At 40.0% G+C, this 17639-nt stretch overlaps 1 protein-coding gene across 1 annotated transcript in view; it reads right to left on the bottom strand.

Annotated features, from left to right (window-relative positions):
• PPIL2 (peptidylprolyl isomerase like 2) overlaps positions 1–17639 on the bottom strand; it is a 68742-nt gene that overhangs the window by 33095 nt on the left and 18008 nt on the right. The window contains exons 7-12 of the mRNA XM_032705627.1: positions 16555–16646; positions 15034–15123; positions 8675–8750; positions 7159–7319; positions 5556–5631; positions 4271–4377 (exon numbers count right to left, since the gene is read on the bottom strand). Of these exons, the coding sequence (XP_032561518.1) occupies positions 4271–4377; positions 5556–5631; positions 7159–7319; positions 8675–8750; positions 15034–15123; positions 16555–16646 (602 nt within the window). The remainder of the gene's footprint in view (positions 1–4270; positions 4378–5555; positions 5632–7158; positions 7320–8674; positions 8751–15033; positions 15124–16554; positions 16647–17639) is intronic.

Below are 17639 nucleotides of genomic sequence, written 5' to 3'. Positions count from 1 at the left end.
GGTCAAAGGATTTTTACAGCAACTCACTTCTTTCCCACTGGAAATGGATAAGAAGTTTACAGGCTTCTGATCTTCAGAACAGTCCCTCACACAAAAGGAGATGATTTCAAAGAACAGAGGCTGGATTACACAACTGTACATCACAGGCATGTTTAACAGGTCAAAGGGCCTCAAAAGATTAAAACATCAATGTTTGTCAAATAATGGCTTCTTCAGATAGCTATGCCAAGACACCATCATTAGGCAGAGTTTGCCAGGTCCTAAAACCTCAAAAAGCATTTGTGGAGTGCTGCATGGAGCTTTGAAATCCATCTCACATTCTTCTTTATTATGTCAACTTGCCCTTAAACCTTAAAATGAGAGAGACAGGTGAATTTACAAAAACTGCTGTGGCAGTTATGGATTAGTATTGAATTACCATGATCAGCATGTGCTTAACCACCAGATCATCACCCCAGAGCGACCACTGGTGTGAGGGGAACTCACAAAGGAGAGAAGGGAGGGAGAACACCAAACCAAGGGTTCATCATTTTGCCAGGATCTTCTCGAGCATTACATTTATGTATTTATACATACATACATATATATTTTTAAAAATGGTTGCTCCACCACCTACAAGGTATAACTGCATCACTCTAGCGACTAATACAGCAGAACACACACAGATAATATACAGCTGTTCCTGAATAAAGCAGCTAAAAGAACTTGAGGAGACTAGAAAAATCACAGTAAATAAAATACAAGAAATCCAGTGAAATTCATTGCCTTTCATCAGTTATTTCTTCATAATTTATTTGTTCAGCAAAGCATAAGACTAGAACTGAAAGGATAACACTTGTTAAATCTTCTGTACTTGCCAGAATTACTTCTGGTAAGTAGCATTTTTGTAAATTTGCATCCAATTATTATATACAACAAATGTTGCTTATGCACAGGGGAACTCAGCTTCCTGGAAAACGTCCCTACAAATGGCCACCTGATTAGTCCCCATCAGGAGGAACATGCTGTATCTCAATAAGAAGACTGGGAGAAAAACAAATGGCAAAAAAGAGCAGTAGGCACAGCTATGACGCAGAGAGAACAGGAGTGTGGCTTTGCTCATTTGAGGCACAAATTCAAAAGGGTAGAAAAAAATCCAGCTTATCTGCTGAAGTCTTTTAATTGCATTTTTCAGGACAATGACTTAAACCACACATCATCTTTCTGGAACATAAGTGAAGTTTTCTGGTGCTCTGAACAAGTGATTTCAAGCACTGAAAATATCTGGATTCTAGCCCTATTTCATACCCTTTCTGAATCATGTCACAAAGTAACTGATGACTTCAATCACACTGCAACACTGATTTTCTCCCCTGGATCAATATAAAACATTTCTAGACAAGGTTTTTGGTGCTAGGAATAATTTCATCACTATCAATCTTATTGACTGACAGCTTAAAGTACTTGTATATGAAGAATCCTAGATTTATCTTTAAACAAAAGTTTCCATGTGTACATATGGACTGAACTCCAAACAATCCATACTGCCAGATAGCTCACGAAAAATGAGAAAGAAAGGAGGCAACAGAGCTATGAAGGGAGAGGGAGTGAGAACCCAAGAAGGGTCCTGAAGGCAAGAGTTCCTGGGTAGAAGCAGTGCAGAGTGCTGAGAGCACAACTGCAAGAATATTTTCCTTAAATACAGCCCAGAGCCATGAATATACAACTGGAGACTCAGCAGACATACACTCTTACACAGCAAATATGTCACTTGCTGCTCCTTTAGTGAGGAGACTTCACCTCAAATTATAGATTGAAATCTAAACCATAAGACTATTTTAAAATGCAATTCAAATGTTGCACAGTATATACTGGACACAGTATTTATCTGCCATATTTATATAGCAACCTCCCCCTCAAGCTTCCTTAAGCATTTCACAATCATTTATTTGCAGTACTGCACAAATATGATCACTGTTGGGGTGGCTTCCAGAATAACCAGAGCACAGGATATCCCTCAGCAATTAACAAAAAAGCCAGTGCACATTAATGTGGGTGAGCATTATGTTATAGCCCAGCTCCCTCTGATTGTATTCAAGGACCTTACCCACATTCTACACTTTTGTAAGAAAACCAAATTTTGTCTATAAACCGTTTCACCAGACAGCTCCAAGCAGCTCCCAGGACTGGTTCAGCCTGTGCACTGGATAAGCCAGAAGAGCTGATAAACACTTGGCATATGATTAAGGCTGTTTCCATGCATATTCACAGGCAGGGTGAGCTACATGTGTTTAACAATGCTTAGATTTTGGTACTTCTCCATTTTCTATGTCTTTGCAATCTCAGTAGATCCATCGTAGCTGGTCTGTGTCCATGTTTGTGACAGATGTTTGCTCTGTCTGCACTGAGTGACCTTAGGTGCCTAAACCTCAGTGTCATGCAGGAAAACCAAAGTCAGAAGCACAAATTCCTTATATAGTAAAGGGAGAAAAACAAGTGCCTCCCGGAAAGGACTGATTTCATAGACCTAGGGTGATGACCTAAAGTGGATGTTGTGAAAACCTCCCTAAAGCAGCAAGTTTTTCCTATTTATTCTAAATATATATCTTTTTCCCCTCAGCAGTGCCAAAGGTCTGCTGAATTCACACAGATTTAATCAACACAGAAGGAACAGATGGTGGGAGGCCAGTGTTCAAGCATGTCTGGTTGTGTAAAACAGCACACACCTCCAATGTGTACATGAGGAAGCTTTGTGTGTGAAAGGGAGATGAATAGAAATTCATCTGAAAAAAAAGGAACACAATGGACATCATACAGGAAGTTTATAATGAGCAATTGAGACTGGGTCCTCAGGACAGAGTGCCACTGGTCACATATGTGGCCCAAAAGCCCACACTGATAGGAATAGCTGCAGTCAGGCTGCTCCAGCCAGGAGCCACTTTGGAACATATGGCAAAACAAATGAGTCAATGCAATCTGCTCATTCTGCTGCTTCCCCCAAATATTGCTGTACTGACTTCCTCTGCTTTTTGCCTTATTACCCCATTCCTATTTAAGAGCATGGTAAACACCTGCAGGGATGGCAGTGCCCTACAGGATTCCCAGCACTCCAGGCTGCTCTGGAGATTCTCAGACTGTTCCACAGATCAGCTCGAGATGTTTGCACATATCTTGTGCCTGACTCCTGGGAGAGAAAGTAAGAGAAGGGAAAGCTGGAAGGTTTATGTTGTTTGTACCTTTTTCTTTCTCACAGGCAAAAATGGATGCATTCTCCCAGTACATCTCTGGATTTCACACCAGGCACCCCAGCTCCCAACCAGCATCACTTACTTTTAAACTCTGTGAGGCTCACAACAAGTAGAAATTTTACCATGTAAACCTCTATTCGCATCCTTCAGCTTTCTAAAACATCTACCTTCAGGGCTATCATCTCCTGAGTCAAAAATCTCAGCAAACAATGGAAGGTTTGGGCTTTTCATGTTGAATTTTTTTTCCTTTTATAGATGTGGCTGTACAAATAAATAAGCAAACACACTATCAAGCAGTGACGTCCGAGACATCAGTGTTGCCACAACTCATCCATCTATCGTAAGTCTTGCCATGTTTATTATTTTAAGAGCCACAGATTTCCCCCAGAATCAGACTGTACAGACTATAAAAAACTCTAGTCTGTTGTTTTTTAAAATTAACTTCTCCTAATGGCAAATGGAAGATGTTTGAAAACTTGAACTTTTAAAACTGAGACAACAGGGAGTAAAAAACATATTCTAAGGTTTTCATTTAGGGCTGTTCTGTAAAGCTTAGGCTTTAAAAACAAATCTAACCATTTCTGGGGATCTCAACTACACATACTCAGGCTGACAGACTGCTCTTGGTTTCATTGAGGTTCTTTTCCTGGTCCTGTCAGTAACCTGCTGTGTAACCTTGGGTTACTCTCTCTTCTCTGTGCTCTGCCTTCTCTCTTCTCTCTTCCTTCTTTGTCATTGTTTGGGTCACTAATCCTTTGGGTCCCTTTGAAGCTCTAAACATGTACCTTGGCATGTTGTAAGTAGTCTATTAAAACAATGGGACTGCTTACAAAGACCATTTATACATATAGTAGTATTATAAATAAAATAATACCTAGATTTAACAAATGGAGTTTTGTGTATGTATGAAAATACATTAAAACTACTGAAAGCTTGTTATTTATCTGTATCTACTGCAACTACACACTATTGTTTTCCTTTGACATTTCCACTGCCAGCTTCTGTTTCTTATCTACAGAGATACATCCTGTGGGGCACAGTACCATGTCACAGTGCAGCTCCAGGTTTAGGTCTCCTTTATTAGTGTGAAGTCGCACATATCCCTTCTTCTTCACATACTGGTACCTCACAACATCATCTTCAATAGCAGCTGTAGCAAAGGAAAAGACAAACAATTAGCTCTCTGGAAGCTTACTCACTGATCTCTAGAAATCATCAGAAAACAATTCACAGATTCCCCTGTCTGACCTCTACCCCTGGGTACTGGGTCTTCAGGGATTGTACCCTGCAATTTATCTACAATAACTTCATATTAATCTCTGTGCAAAACACTTTCCATTATAGAAAACCACCAACTCCTTGAGAACCAAAAATATAATCTATATTTTAAATCAGAGAAGCATTCAGTATTACAAACTATAATTTTCAAGTAATGTCTACCAACCACAAACTTTACTTTGAAACCAAATTTTTTCTTGTCAGTCTTGGAAGCCAAGCAGGTAGTCATCAGTCAACCACAAACTGCTGACATACAGAGACCTACCCAGTTCTGAAAACAAATGAAGCTGCTACTGGACACTTCTGGAAAGTCAAACCAAAGGATCAATCTAGGATGTTTCCATTTCCATTTTGTCAAAATGTCCAGTTAGTCAGATACTTTCAATACTTAAAGAGTCACCTGCAAATCACTGTAATACACCAAGTAAAGGAACTGAACTTGGGAAACACGGTATTCAATCTTTGCCTAAGTATGTGATGTCTGAATTTTAGTGCCCAAAGCCAGACCTCCCTCTTTAACTGGAAATACTAATCACTCAGCTATTAAATCAATATCCAAATTAAATAAATTTTATACATTTTTGTTTAGGCTGGAGAATAAAAGGAAAACTTTATTGTACTAAAATGCATTTTCATGTTACCTGGAAAAGTAGTGAATCAAAAGTTATCACCACAAAACTTGTTGTCCTTCTAACCAATACTGAGGCAGGTCAAAAAGGTGGGCAAGACTTTGTATGCTATCTGAGGGAAGATTATACTTCATTCCTAACTTACAGAAGGGAATATCTCGCTTTGTGGTCCCCAGGCATAAAAAACGTCCCATTAATTTCCATGCAACAAAAGTAACTGCCATTCAAAGCCAAAGCTAATTCATAATTGCTCCATTATTTTCAGAGTGAGCTCACTGGAAAGTAAGTCTGTATCTGCTTAGGGAATACATTTCCATGGCATTCGTACTGACCAATCATCAATGCATTCCTTCAGTCCCAATCAATGTGTGTGTGCCAAGGAGCACACTTGAAGATGGAAGGGAGGGAGGGGCTCTGGTACCTGCTTCGTGAGTAGTTTCAGGCACCATTGCAGTGGAGGTGAAGGAAGCACTTACAGCTCCAGTGGAATAGTGAGCCTGTTTGCAGAGGAAAAAGCACACGAAAAAGGCATTAGGTCTTAGAATTTATCTCCTAAAGATACTATATAAGCACTAGAAACACACAAATGTCATCCTTCTGAGGGCAAACTTTCTGCTCCAGCTCCTGCTGACAGAAGCAAATATCCAGAGCAGCAATAATTCTCCATCTGCTACCCCAACACGTGCTCTGATGAAACTGGAGTTAAGGCTGCTCATGAGCTGAGCCAAAGGGGCTTAATGTTTCCACTACAGTTTAATACATCACTATGCAAAGATTCTATTATGAGAATTTATTTGTATGTCCACAGGTGGAGATAGGAAAGGAGCACTGCTGGCAAGACATCTGTAAAAGTCTCCAGTGTTGCTGAGTGAGTGGAAGGAAACCAGTGAAGCACAGAGATAGCACAGGGGAGAGCAAAGCACCCCTCCCACACAGGGCCCCTCTGCGAGCACAGGCTCTGTCCCACGGCTCCCACTGTCTATTTTGAGCCCTGTAATTCTTCTGCAGAAAGGAAATGTTAACGTCACACATGGATTTTGGAGTAAATTACAAAGATCTAATAAACCCGGAGACAGGTTTAGCAGCTTTGCAGAAATGCCTGTAAAGAATCCAGGCCAGGCCAGTGCTCATTCCTCAAGGTTTCACTGCACCCTAAGGAAGTTACAGCCATGCCCATCCACCTCATCAGCTGCTGATCCCACTCCCCAGCATGTGAGAGCTCACCATTGTCTCTCCCCTCCTTTTCTTCTCCCTACATTTTTTTTATTATAACACAACAATGCCCTGAAAAAGGAGCAAATGTGATCCTCCTTCTTGGTCACACACATTCCCTAATCCATCCCTAAGCCTGCTCACTAAGAGCTGTAATCAAAGCAAGTAGGCACACACATCCCAGAATTATTAAAGGGGAGAAGAATACTCTGTCTGGCCCATTACAAACAGCCTTTGATGTAGGAAATCTAGATGTAGATGAATTATTTCTCTTGAGAACCATGAACACAGAGTAACATGCACCTGGAAGAACATCCTTTAAAATATTCCACTAAAATCCTACATTCCAGTGGAAAAAGAAATGGAGAAGCAGCTGTGGATGATTTATGTATTTGCCCACACCAGAAATGATTCACTTGCACTGCCCTCAAGGTGTGCTCTCTCTGCCAATAACTGCAGGAAGCAATGATAAACAAATTCAAAGCAAGAGATTACAACCTGGGAAAAAGGTTCTGCCAACATACACATCATAACCACATCATAAGGATTCTTCTTCTTATTGTGCTCCAGTTCTCAAATGTGTGGGTTCATTTACAATGATTTAACAAACAGAAACTCACTGACACATACAATGCTGTTCTAAGGAATCCCAATATGATTCTCAGATTTTCATCTATGACAAATTTCCATGTGGCAGAAGACAGAAGGAGCAGTGTCTGGTTATGCTGCAATACGGCCCCTAAGCTGAAAAACACCTATTACCATTCTTGAAGAAGTCAGTCAGTGCCAAACTGCAAATTAAGTCAACTTACTGCATTCAGCTTATCCACTTTCTTCTTTTCAGGAGCCTTCATAGTAGCTGCTAAAATATCATCGCCTTTGAATTCCTTATAAAGCTCCAGTAAAGTCTCTCGGGTCTCTGTGTTTGTATTTTTCAAATAGTAAGATGGATCTAATTTTGCTTTTTCTTCATCTAGGTAAGACAAAGTTAAATCACTTCAGAGCTAAAAGAAACACTGTATTTTGTTCTCCTTCAGTTTATTACATATCTAATCACACAAAACTCTGTCAGGTATTAATTCTATTTTTTTTAAAAACAGAAAGGCCTACTTACTATGTTTATTCCTGCAGACAGTGACAAATAGCAACACTTATGACACTGTAACTCGAAATATAGCACAATAAATGCCAATATGATGTACATGAAAAGAAAAAAATAATTAATCCAATTACCGTAAAAATTTATTTGAAACCATGAGAAATTACCTAAGTCCATTCAAGCCTTGGAAAATTTTTACAGAACAATAAAGGCAAAATACAGTTGGATACAATATAGACTTCTGTTCTTCATCTCCTCACTGAATGGCCAGGCCTATGATGCAAAAATCCCAGGATCAGATCTTTCATGTGATACTGGAGGAGGAGGCTGCTGGACTGGACTGTAGAATTTGATTTATTTAGTTTTTAATTTTATTTTTTAATTTTTAAAAGTTTCACTTGTTCTCTATCTTGATATGCCTACTATTTGCTAGATATTATATATGCCATTTCTGAGATAATACCCACTTATTCTGAGCAGGTAAATAGAAAGAGATGCTTGCTTGCAGAACAGTAGATAAGAAAACCAAAAAAACCCCCAGAAAAACAGATATGAGCATAATAAGACCCAGAGAAACACACTTTGCTTAGAATTAGCAATCAGACCTCATTAGAAACAGGTCTATAGGAACCCACAAGGGCAAAGGAGAGAATTTTTTTCCTTCAGCAGTTTAATATTAGCAGATATTACTAAGCATTTAGTTATCAAAAAATCACAAAATAAATGAGAATCAAGTGTCTAGGATATCTAGAAAAAAAGCATTGTATTTTTCACCAAAACCATAATTTTGAGATTATTTGAGAAAAATCTTACTTGGCAGATGCCCATTGTTCTCAAGACAGAAGGATGGGCAATACATTGCTGATAAATATGAAGGAGGTCTAGCAGAGGAGTGTGAGAAGAGGCAGGTTCCCTTGTCTTGGTTCTGGTATGAGGCTAACAGGCATTCTCACTTCTCTCTCATGTACCCACTCACTCTGAAAGGGCATGGAAAGCTTTCCCTGTTTGCACAGCACTCAATAGAGACAGTTAATGAGTTCTCAAAAAATCATGTCTTTGCTTCAAAATATGTTTACACTTTTTGATGTGCAAGGGACAGATTCCACAAGTTATTCATGTTTCCAAGCAGCTTTCCAAGCACCAGCCATTGAGGGATGTCCAACCAGAAAACAGAGTCAATGCCACATTTGGGCTGGGGTTTTCTCAGCCCACCTTCATCTCATCCTTACCTGGATCAACTACTTTTATGTTGTTCTTAACATGAAAGAAGTTTGAGACGTTGAACTTATCCAGGTTTGTTGGATCCTGAAAATAATAATTGAAAAAAGAAATGTCAGAGAGCTTGGTGGGCACCAGTTCCTTGCAACAGACTAGTCTGAAGGGCAGACACCACCATAATAAAAGAACAGGGGGACACAGAACAACTTCCATACTCCCCAAACCACAGAAAGATACAAAAATACAAAGTCATCAACCCCAACCAACATCAGCAATGAGCCTGTTCACACAGACTCTTGTACTCCTGATTCTGCAAAGCAAGAGTCACCACACATTGAGAAGGGGAACAACCCATGCACCTACTCCAAAACAGGTTTCCCTCTGTCAGTGGAAAAAACCCTCACAAATAGTTCCTCAAGTTGAAACTTGAGTATCATCTTACACAGGACACCTGGGACATATTTATTCCTCCCTCAAAAATACAGCATCATGATACACCAGGAGAAGTTTGATTAGAATTAGTGTGGATTAGAATTAGCATGCTAAGTGTGAGAGCAGTGCAGTGAATGTTAAGCACAAGACACCATTTGCTTCTACCCCCCCCAAGAGCAGAAACACATCTGACCAGTCCAACCTGTGCTGCAGAAGACACAACCCATTTCCTCACTGATGGTACTGAGTCCTACAACACGAGAGACACATTTTTTGAAGGTAGGACTACGTAAATTTTAGAAGTGTGCCCAGTCTTTAGACATATCACTTCAGGAAGAAAACTGTCTAAACACTAATAGTTAGGCTGCCAAGCTCCTCTCATTGCATCCCTGACAGCTACTGGGCACAGAACCAGAGCAGTCTGAACGAGAAGCTGCAGGGATGGGCAGATGGATGTACCCACACCATCAAAGCCTCAAGCTCCTGGTCAGAGAAAGGCCAGGCTCGTGGTGATGTTCCCAGTCCTGTTAAGATTAAGAACTAGAGTTCAAAGACTTAAATAAGTTCTGTGTAAGTGCACAAAACCAAAACAGAAGATGAACCATGAAGAGTAACTCGGCCTACTTTTGTTTGTCTTAGCTTGTCTAAAAATATGCATTCAAATCACCATGGTTGGCAGTCTCAGGGCTTTTCTTATTAAGGTTACGAACCATAAACTCCTGTTTAGCAAATCACTAGCACAGATAAAGACTTCAAAGGGTTGCTAACTATCATGACTATTAAAAGTCTCATATTTAATGTTTTCCAGAAAGCTAAACTCTGAAAACTATTAACTTCAAGTTTTATTCCACTTGTTTTTTTCCTGTCATTTTCTGGTTTTACCCACTTAGGGAAACAGCTTAAACTCTGTTAATCTTAAGCACCATACACACAACTTGCCAAAAAGCAGGTTAAACCCAGCAGTTTTAGACCGTGTGATTTCTTGGAGGCCTGATCCCTCTCCTACCATGTGGTTGGCCGTGCTGGATCCCTCATTATTCTCAGGGCTGTCACCTTCACATGTGACCACGTCCCACTTCTTTAGCAGCTCCTCTGCACACCCACTGGCACAGGGTTGGCCCTCCCAGAGCCCTCATCCACAATTGTGAGGAAATCTGCTCTGACCTTCTGTCGCACACAGAGCAAAGAGGAATGGCTGGGGAGTGCAATATCAATTAACAGTGTGTGGCTCACCCACCTCCAGCTCTGCTCATCGGCTCTGCTTCCTGCCACAAATGTCAGCGCTGTTTAACAGCTTGTTGGGAACCACGTCTTGTCCACAGCTGATTGGCTTATACAGAGACAATAAAAGTGACATATGGAAGCACATAACAGTATGAGCCTTTCATTTTTTCCTTTAACAGGAGCAAACCTGGTAGCATTTATCCACACCCTTTTTTCTTTTCTTCTTTTTGCCCCTCCACTTCTGCAGTGCAAAGAAGATGCATTTTTTAGCATAGATCTACTAGGGAAGACTCTCTGCAGGCTGCCAGCAGAAGAGCACTGTGCCTGCTACCACTGGCACAACAGGGCTTGGCTGCAATTCATCCTGCAGAGAGGAACACACCACGTCAGTACCTGAGCACTGCCATGGAGGAGACCCACACTTCTCATTAAATCCCCTGCCAGCACACAGCTCAGTAATAGCTTACTCCAGAGCAGGAGTAATTTCTGCTGTATCCTCACAAATTTGAGTTTGTCCCTTGTTTGTGAACAGTGCAGGATGACAAACTGACAGGGCGTTAAAGGGGAAATTGTTCTTCGCTGCTCTGAACGCTTCCTACCAAATGGGATGTGAAAGCAGGGGATTGCAGCATTCTCACTTTGCTCTCCTCAGGACCTCTCACACTTGCTGGGATGGGAAGAAGTCCATAGCACTGTCAGAGTCCACCCCTGTGTCCAGCAAAGCACTACCTGACCCTGTTCCTCTCTCCATCCTGAGCTGGGGCAGACACCTGCTTCAGCCTGCCCACTCTTACGTGAGGGAATCCAGGTTATACTGATTTATGTGCTTGCGATGAAGGTCCACATCATTACACAAAGAATAATTTGTAAAATACAGGATTGAAACACACAAGGAATTAAGTCACACTAATTAATAATAAATTAATACCAGACTGTTGACCAGATTTTGTCATAAAGATTAAATGCTGGACAGCAGACATTGAGATCTAGCACTCAACTACACCCCCTAAAAAATTTACTTAGAAGATAACTTCAAATTAGGTTAAACAAAACTGTTTTGAACGCTGTGCTGAATCCTACCTTGAAAACAATTGCAAAGTGATATGATGAACAGCAATGTACCAGAATGGGAAGAAGAAAAGGGAGGTAAGAACACTGCAAACAAGAGTTAACAACATCAGCTTTGCCATCACAGACCCCCCGTCCCCAGATCTCCAAGTGCTTGACACTGTCCCTTACCACTGACTACAACTAAGAAACCTCACAGTTCTGAGCTGCCTGGCAGCACATCCAGGGCATTTGCAAGGGATGCTGAATCAGGCTGAGCTGGTCATCTTTCAAGGTAAAGAATATAACTGGGTTTAAATTTATGAGAAACACAGACAACACACAACAGCAATATTCCATTTAAAAGAGATATGAACCGGTAGAGATGGGAGAAAAATTATATGAAATAATGATAAACTGTAAGGAAAGAGAAACTTGGACAATGTAAGACCTGCACTGCAGAAGATGGAAAGTTTGACTTGAGCTTGTGGCAAGATCACAAAGCTAAGAAATGGAAATTTCAACTTTAAGGTAAAGAGCTGGAGTCTAAAGTATCCAGTCACACTAGGAGTGCTGGTGTCCAGGAAGGGCATCATATGGAACAACGTCACATGTATTTCTGGCATTATCAGCAAGATATTAAATGAGAATCCATGGCCTCTTTTGCCTGAATAACTGCACTCCAGTTCTGGTAATCCATCTCACACCCCAGGGTCTGGTGTTACTCGTTACCTCCTGCCCTGCATGGCTGGATAATATCACCATATGCTGATGAAAAACTGCCACACTACCCCAGGACATTTGCATTTCAACAGGGGAAAAAGCAATTTCTGTATGTGGATGTGTAGGAAGCACTGAGGACTCCTTTGCAAAGACAAGAACATCATAGATGTAAGACAGTATTATTAACAATTAAAGTTGTGCTTTTGCTTTTTTTAGTTTCAAATTAAAAAAAATTGCCTTTTTTAACAAGTAAACTTTATAGCAATAGGAAACAAAATTCAAAGCTACCAGCTGAGATGGTGTTTAGCAGAAAACATAACAGGGAAGGATTATGATTGGTGTTTGAATAACGTTTAGCACCGAGAACAGAAAAATAATATTATGCAATTATGTCTCCTTTGAAAAAAAAATATTTTTGGGGTTTTTTTTAATTATATATATTAGGACAGAGAAGCCAAGTTTGAGGTCAATTGCTATTGTGGTAAAAGAACACCCCTAGCAGCTGTAGGAATTCCCTTTATGTATCAATAAGGAAAAACGTGATGATACAAATAATCTGTAAACATACATTATTTATATTTTCCATTTATCATGTTGCATTTCACTACCAAACACAGGTAGGTACCTCATCTGTTTCCTAGGACATTCAGAGTCAGCCTCTGGAAATGCTAATTTCTGCTGCTAACCACACTATTACACACAGCCCTATTCAGCTGATATTTGCAAAGCAAAGAATGTTTTTCTAGCAACTTCCTTTATATCTACTTTTCTGCCAAACAGCAGGGTCAGTGATACCAACTCACTCCCAATTGCAGCCCTCTTGGATACCACAGTGCTCAATTCACATGGGGGAATGGGAAAACAACAAAGGGATGAATTTCAACCCAGAACCGAGAGGTTTTTAAGAGAAGCAGGATTTGGGACAGAGCTCTGGTGAAACACAGAAACACAGCAGACTGCAGTCATGAACTCTGGCTAAGGAACAGAGCCACAGGTGGCAGAGCTTGGCAGTGGGGAGCCAGCACGCTGCCTGCAGGGTTGTCAACAAGAGAGCCTGTACAGCAGACATCAGGCTGGCTTTCAATAATTTATATGAAGGAAATACCAGGAGAAGATAACAACACATTTCTATATCACATACACTCAAGCAGTTTTAGTGCCCACACTAGTCATGCCACTGCAGGTTGGATCCTGGCCTCAAGAGAGCAAGTCAGAATAGGGCAGCATTTGAACAGGAGAAATCAAGTTACACATGCAAGTTTGCAGTGGGTGATGTGCAGTGCAGGAAATGGCTCTTAATTCTCCTTCAACACCCTGAAGCCATTTTAGTCTGTTTGTTGAAAACTCTTCTTGAAAAAAAGAATTAAAAACCAATTTGGTGAAGGTCAAACTTTATCTGGTCATACAGATGGTCAAGTCTCTTCCAGTCCCATTCCAAGATGGGACATTTGCTATTTCTGAACTTATTTAGGAAGAGTATAGCACTGCAGAAGTTAACAACAACCCCTAATGAACTGTTTCCTTCAGAGGAACAAATCTACTCACACATTACTGATGCCACCTTAACAGGGCAAGCAGTGCATGGACGAGCCCTCCTGGCACCCAATGCCCCAGTGACTGCCCAGCTACCAGAATATACCTGGTTTGTGCCAACAGTTACTCCTCTGAGTGAGACAGAAACATGTCAAGAACACAATGAAGATGAAAAGTAGTGATAAAAACCCACACAGGGAACAACTAAACTGCTAGCTGCTGCCCTTTGAGACTTAGGGGACTAGAACATCTGTGAAAAATCAAGGCTAGGCAAGTAAGAAGAACACACTCTTTATACATACATTCAATCCCAACCCTATAAAACACACAGAAATACTTTTTTAGTGACTGCACATTTCAATTATTTGTTCAAAATAACTTCATTTTCCATACTGCTGCCCAGACACATTTTTAGCCACTCATGTTGTCCTTTTTCATATTTCCAAATCCATTACCACCCCTGCAGTTACACTGAAATGACATTCTGTTGGGAGCTTTCAGTCTGAAAAAGATCTTCCATTTTTTGCTTCCATTGGATTAAAAACATTTTACTTCGTTGCATTAGCTTGAACAGCAACAAGCCCAAAGGAACACAGTAAAAATATTTAAAAACATGCTGTGAAGCACTGGGGAGTAGGGAAGAAGGGCTACACTTAATTTAAATTTAGACAAAAATGAAAAATATTTTTCTATTTGAATTAGACTGTATTAGTCTTGGTTAGTGGCAATGAACTGTTCATGAGATGCATACTAACTCGTGATTTCTATAATAATGATCCTGGAATCCTTTTTCCCCTGTTTTCAAATCATGTAAGCTTAAAAGTGCCTGCTTTTAAACTAAAGTTTTAGAACTTTTGATACTAAACTTCATCTGTAAATAACTGTCTTTTACAGTCTGAAGTTTATAATGTTGTTTTAATTTCGTTTTTAATTCTTTTAAAATTAGTAAAAGACCAACACTGGTATTTATTAAGAAGAAAAACGTTCTGAACAAGCATTTAGAGAAAATACTCTGATTTGCTGCTTATTTTACTCTCCTTTAGAGAAATACCCTATAGAAAATGCTTTTCTGAAGCTTTGACTCTTTTAGACATCTTCAAAAGAGTGAGATGGACAATCAACTTCAGTCTTAAAGTAACATGTCAACTTCCTAAAAGTTTAAACACTTCACATTCTAACCCACGTTTCTTTTGATGCCACAGACCATGTAGGATACCTCACTACTCTTCCTGACTGTTACATGGCATCATTGGAGCTCACCTGGATAACAAAGAAAATACAGCAGAGTTTCTCTGTTCAAGCATTCTAGTTTTCTGCTAGAACAGTGGAATAGCAACCTTTCACCTGCTGCAAAAAATCTGGTTTTATATTGAGCTGTGTGGTACAACAGGTAACAAGGAGCAAAGTTTACCTGCAGTGTCACAATGTCCTGGCGAGTGAAGGGCTCGTCTGTCAGGAGATCCTTGTAGCTCTTTGGTTTTATGTTCAGCTGCTCGACTGCCTAACAGCCAGGCAAAGACACTGACATTAAAAATGGGATTCTCATGTGTAAATATTACAGTAAATATGTGCTATCAATAAACTCTTACAATACAAATCATAAAGAAACAATTTCACCTCATTCGCAACTGGCAGATGCAATATTTTCACTATGTGCTTCAACAAACAAGAGGTTTTTGTCTCTCATCCCTACAGAACTTGACAGTTTTGTGTGGTTTGATGAATTTTTTTAAAAAAGAATCTTGCAGTTTCCGTTCCATAGTTATGCCTGTCATTTAAATCAAATTAATCATAAATGTACTGCCAAAATAAGAAAGATCTTGCTTTCGGTTTTCTAAGCTCTTATCTGCAGAAAACCTCCAGAATCTCTCTTATTCACCCAAATGTCCTGTGTCCTCCTCAGATGACAGTGATAATATTTTTCTAGTACCTCTAGAAGTCCCTAAATTAATTCCATGCTTATAACAACCCAAGAAATGCTTTTGCTTCACGTGGTGCCACATGGGACACAGACTCTTGGCACAGCTCCTTCAGGAAGCCCAGGCCTGTAAATTGCAGCAAACAGAGCAATAGTTCTGCAGTATTGACAAGGGTTTAACAGAGACCACTCTAAAACTCACCCCTGCCTTTTAACCAGCAATCAAAGCCCTGTGCTTCTAGAAGGAACAGAGAATACTTTCTATTTTAACCCAATCTGGACTGCTCTCACAGCTGGAATGAAGACAGTTCAGTTACATCTGAGCAAGTTTTCAAAAAGCCTTTCCTTGATTGTAATGGTTTCGGTTTGTTCCTCTCTCAGTGTCTGAAAGTCCCTCCAGAATTCAAAAAGTGGATGTTTCAGTGTTCAGACTTTTTACAACTTTGGATATGGATTCATTAATTGAAGGATTTATTTGCTATTGGAAAATAAATAAACATTGCTTTTACAGTAAGGATTATGCAAAGATAAAATTCCACTCGGGTTCACAGAAATGTTCACAAAACTCAAATGCAAATGCAGTCCAAGTGTCTACTAAGGCATTCTCTCTGCTATTCCCCCAGCTCCACCTAAAATAGTCTTTTTAATTCATTATGATATGAGTAGAAATTAGGCAATTTGTATTTTGTTGATGACAGCAGAAAGAAGACAACAGAAAACTTGTCTTTTAATTCAACTGAGGAGCATATAAAAGCTACTCATATTGATTTACAAGATTCAGTGCATGCAGATTAACTTCAAAAAAGGTTTTAAAAACATAATTAATTCATATTCTAAGGTTGTTCCTATCTTGATAGCAAAGGTTGGACAACAATTTGTGAAGTTGGTTCACCTCTTTAATTTCCCTGGCAGTAAAATAAGAATAAAATCTACCTGTCTTTCTAAAACGTTCTGTGATCTTGAATGAAATGCATCAAGTATAAAATATTAATAACGAAATGCAAGAGAACCTACCTCATAGGCAAATACATTTCCAGTAGTCTTGATGGCCACAATATGGGAGTTATTGGTGAATACAGTGAATAGCACTGGACAGTGGTACTTGCCTGAAGAAGGTAAAAAAGTTTAAATTTCACATGAAGACTTGGAACTGTTTGGAATAGCTAATTTCTCTTATCTCTGTGGAGAATATTTACATTAATTTTTAATATGAAGTGTAGCTTCAGTGTATTTAATGGCGTTTTAACAACATTTTGATTCTCCAGTGGCAGATAAAGAGCTAGAAAAAGTAACACTTCAGAGAACCATAAAACAAGCAAGTTTTGAAATCTATTGCCTTCAATCCCCCAACACAGAAGTTTGTCTGACTTGGTTGACATCTGAGCAGTACCAGCCTATAACTGCTGTTGTTGTAACCAAAGACCTACTGATGACATGAGCCTGTCCCTTGTACCAGTGCTCTGGAACACTCTTGTTCCCAGGAATAAATGTTTAGCTTCTATCCTACAGAAAAGTTCCCAGCAGCTGTTGTGCTTTTAGGAGAGGGGAGCATTTGTATTCAACTGTGGCAAGCAGAATGCCATTAAATTTGAACACATTACTCAAAAGGAACCCAGCTTCTGCTCTAATCAAGCTGTGAATTTTCCCAGGAGGGTCAGCATAAATATTAAGCATGTCAACAGCAAGCAAACTGATGGGGGGCAATGTAGGAGGAAAAAGAAAAATGTCTGGATGATCTCAGCAGAAAGCAATTAGAAAAAGATTATTAATACTTGATCAGTTTGCTAGACCTGGGGGTTTGGGTGAGATTTTTGAAATAAGTTGGGCGTATTTGGCTCTTTTATTCCTAATTACCACTTGAAAATCCAAAGCAGCAGGGAGGCCAGAACAGGCTGCTGACAGCACCTGCAGACAGGAGAGACAAACACCCCCAGAGATGTACCAGGAGACACCCACAGAGAGCCAGAGGCAGCTCTGAGCCCAGCACGAGGTAAAGCTGAGCCTGGCTCTGCTCGTGCCACCAGAGCTGAAGGAAAGGCACTGCCACCAGGGACTGACACTGAGAGGGAGGTTAGAAAGGGATTTTTGGAAGTGGTCTC

Source organism: Chiroxiphia lanceolata, chromosome 18 (genome assembly GCF_009829145.1).
Source record: "Chiroxiphia lanceolata isolate bChiLan1 chromosome 18, bChiLan1.pri, whole genome shotgun sequence".
NCBI classification, from domain to species: domain Eukaryota; kingdom Metazoa; phylum Chordata; class Aves; order Passeriformes; family Pipridae; genus Chiroxiphia; species Chiroxiphia lanceolata.
This window is presented reverse-complemented; position numbering and strand designations above follow the sequence as displayed.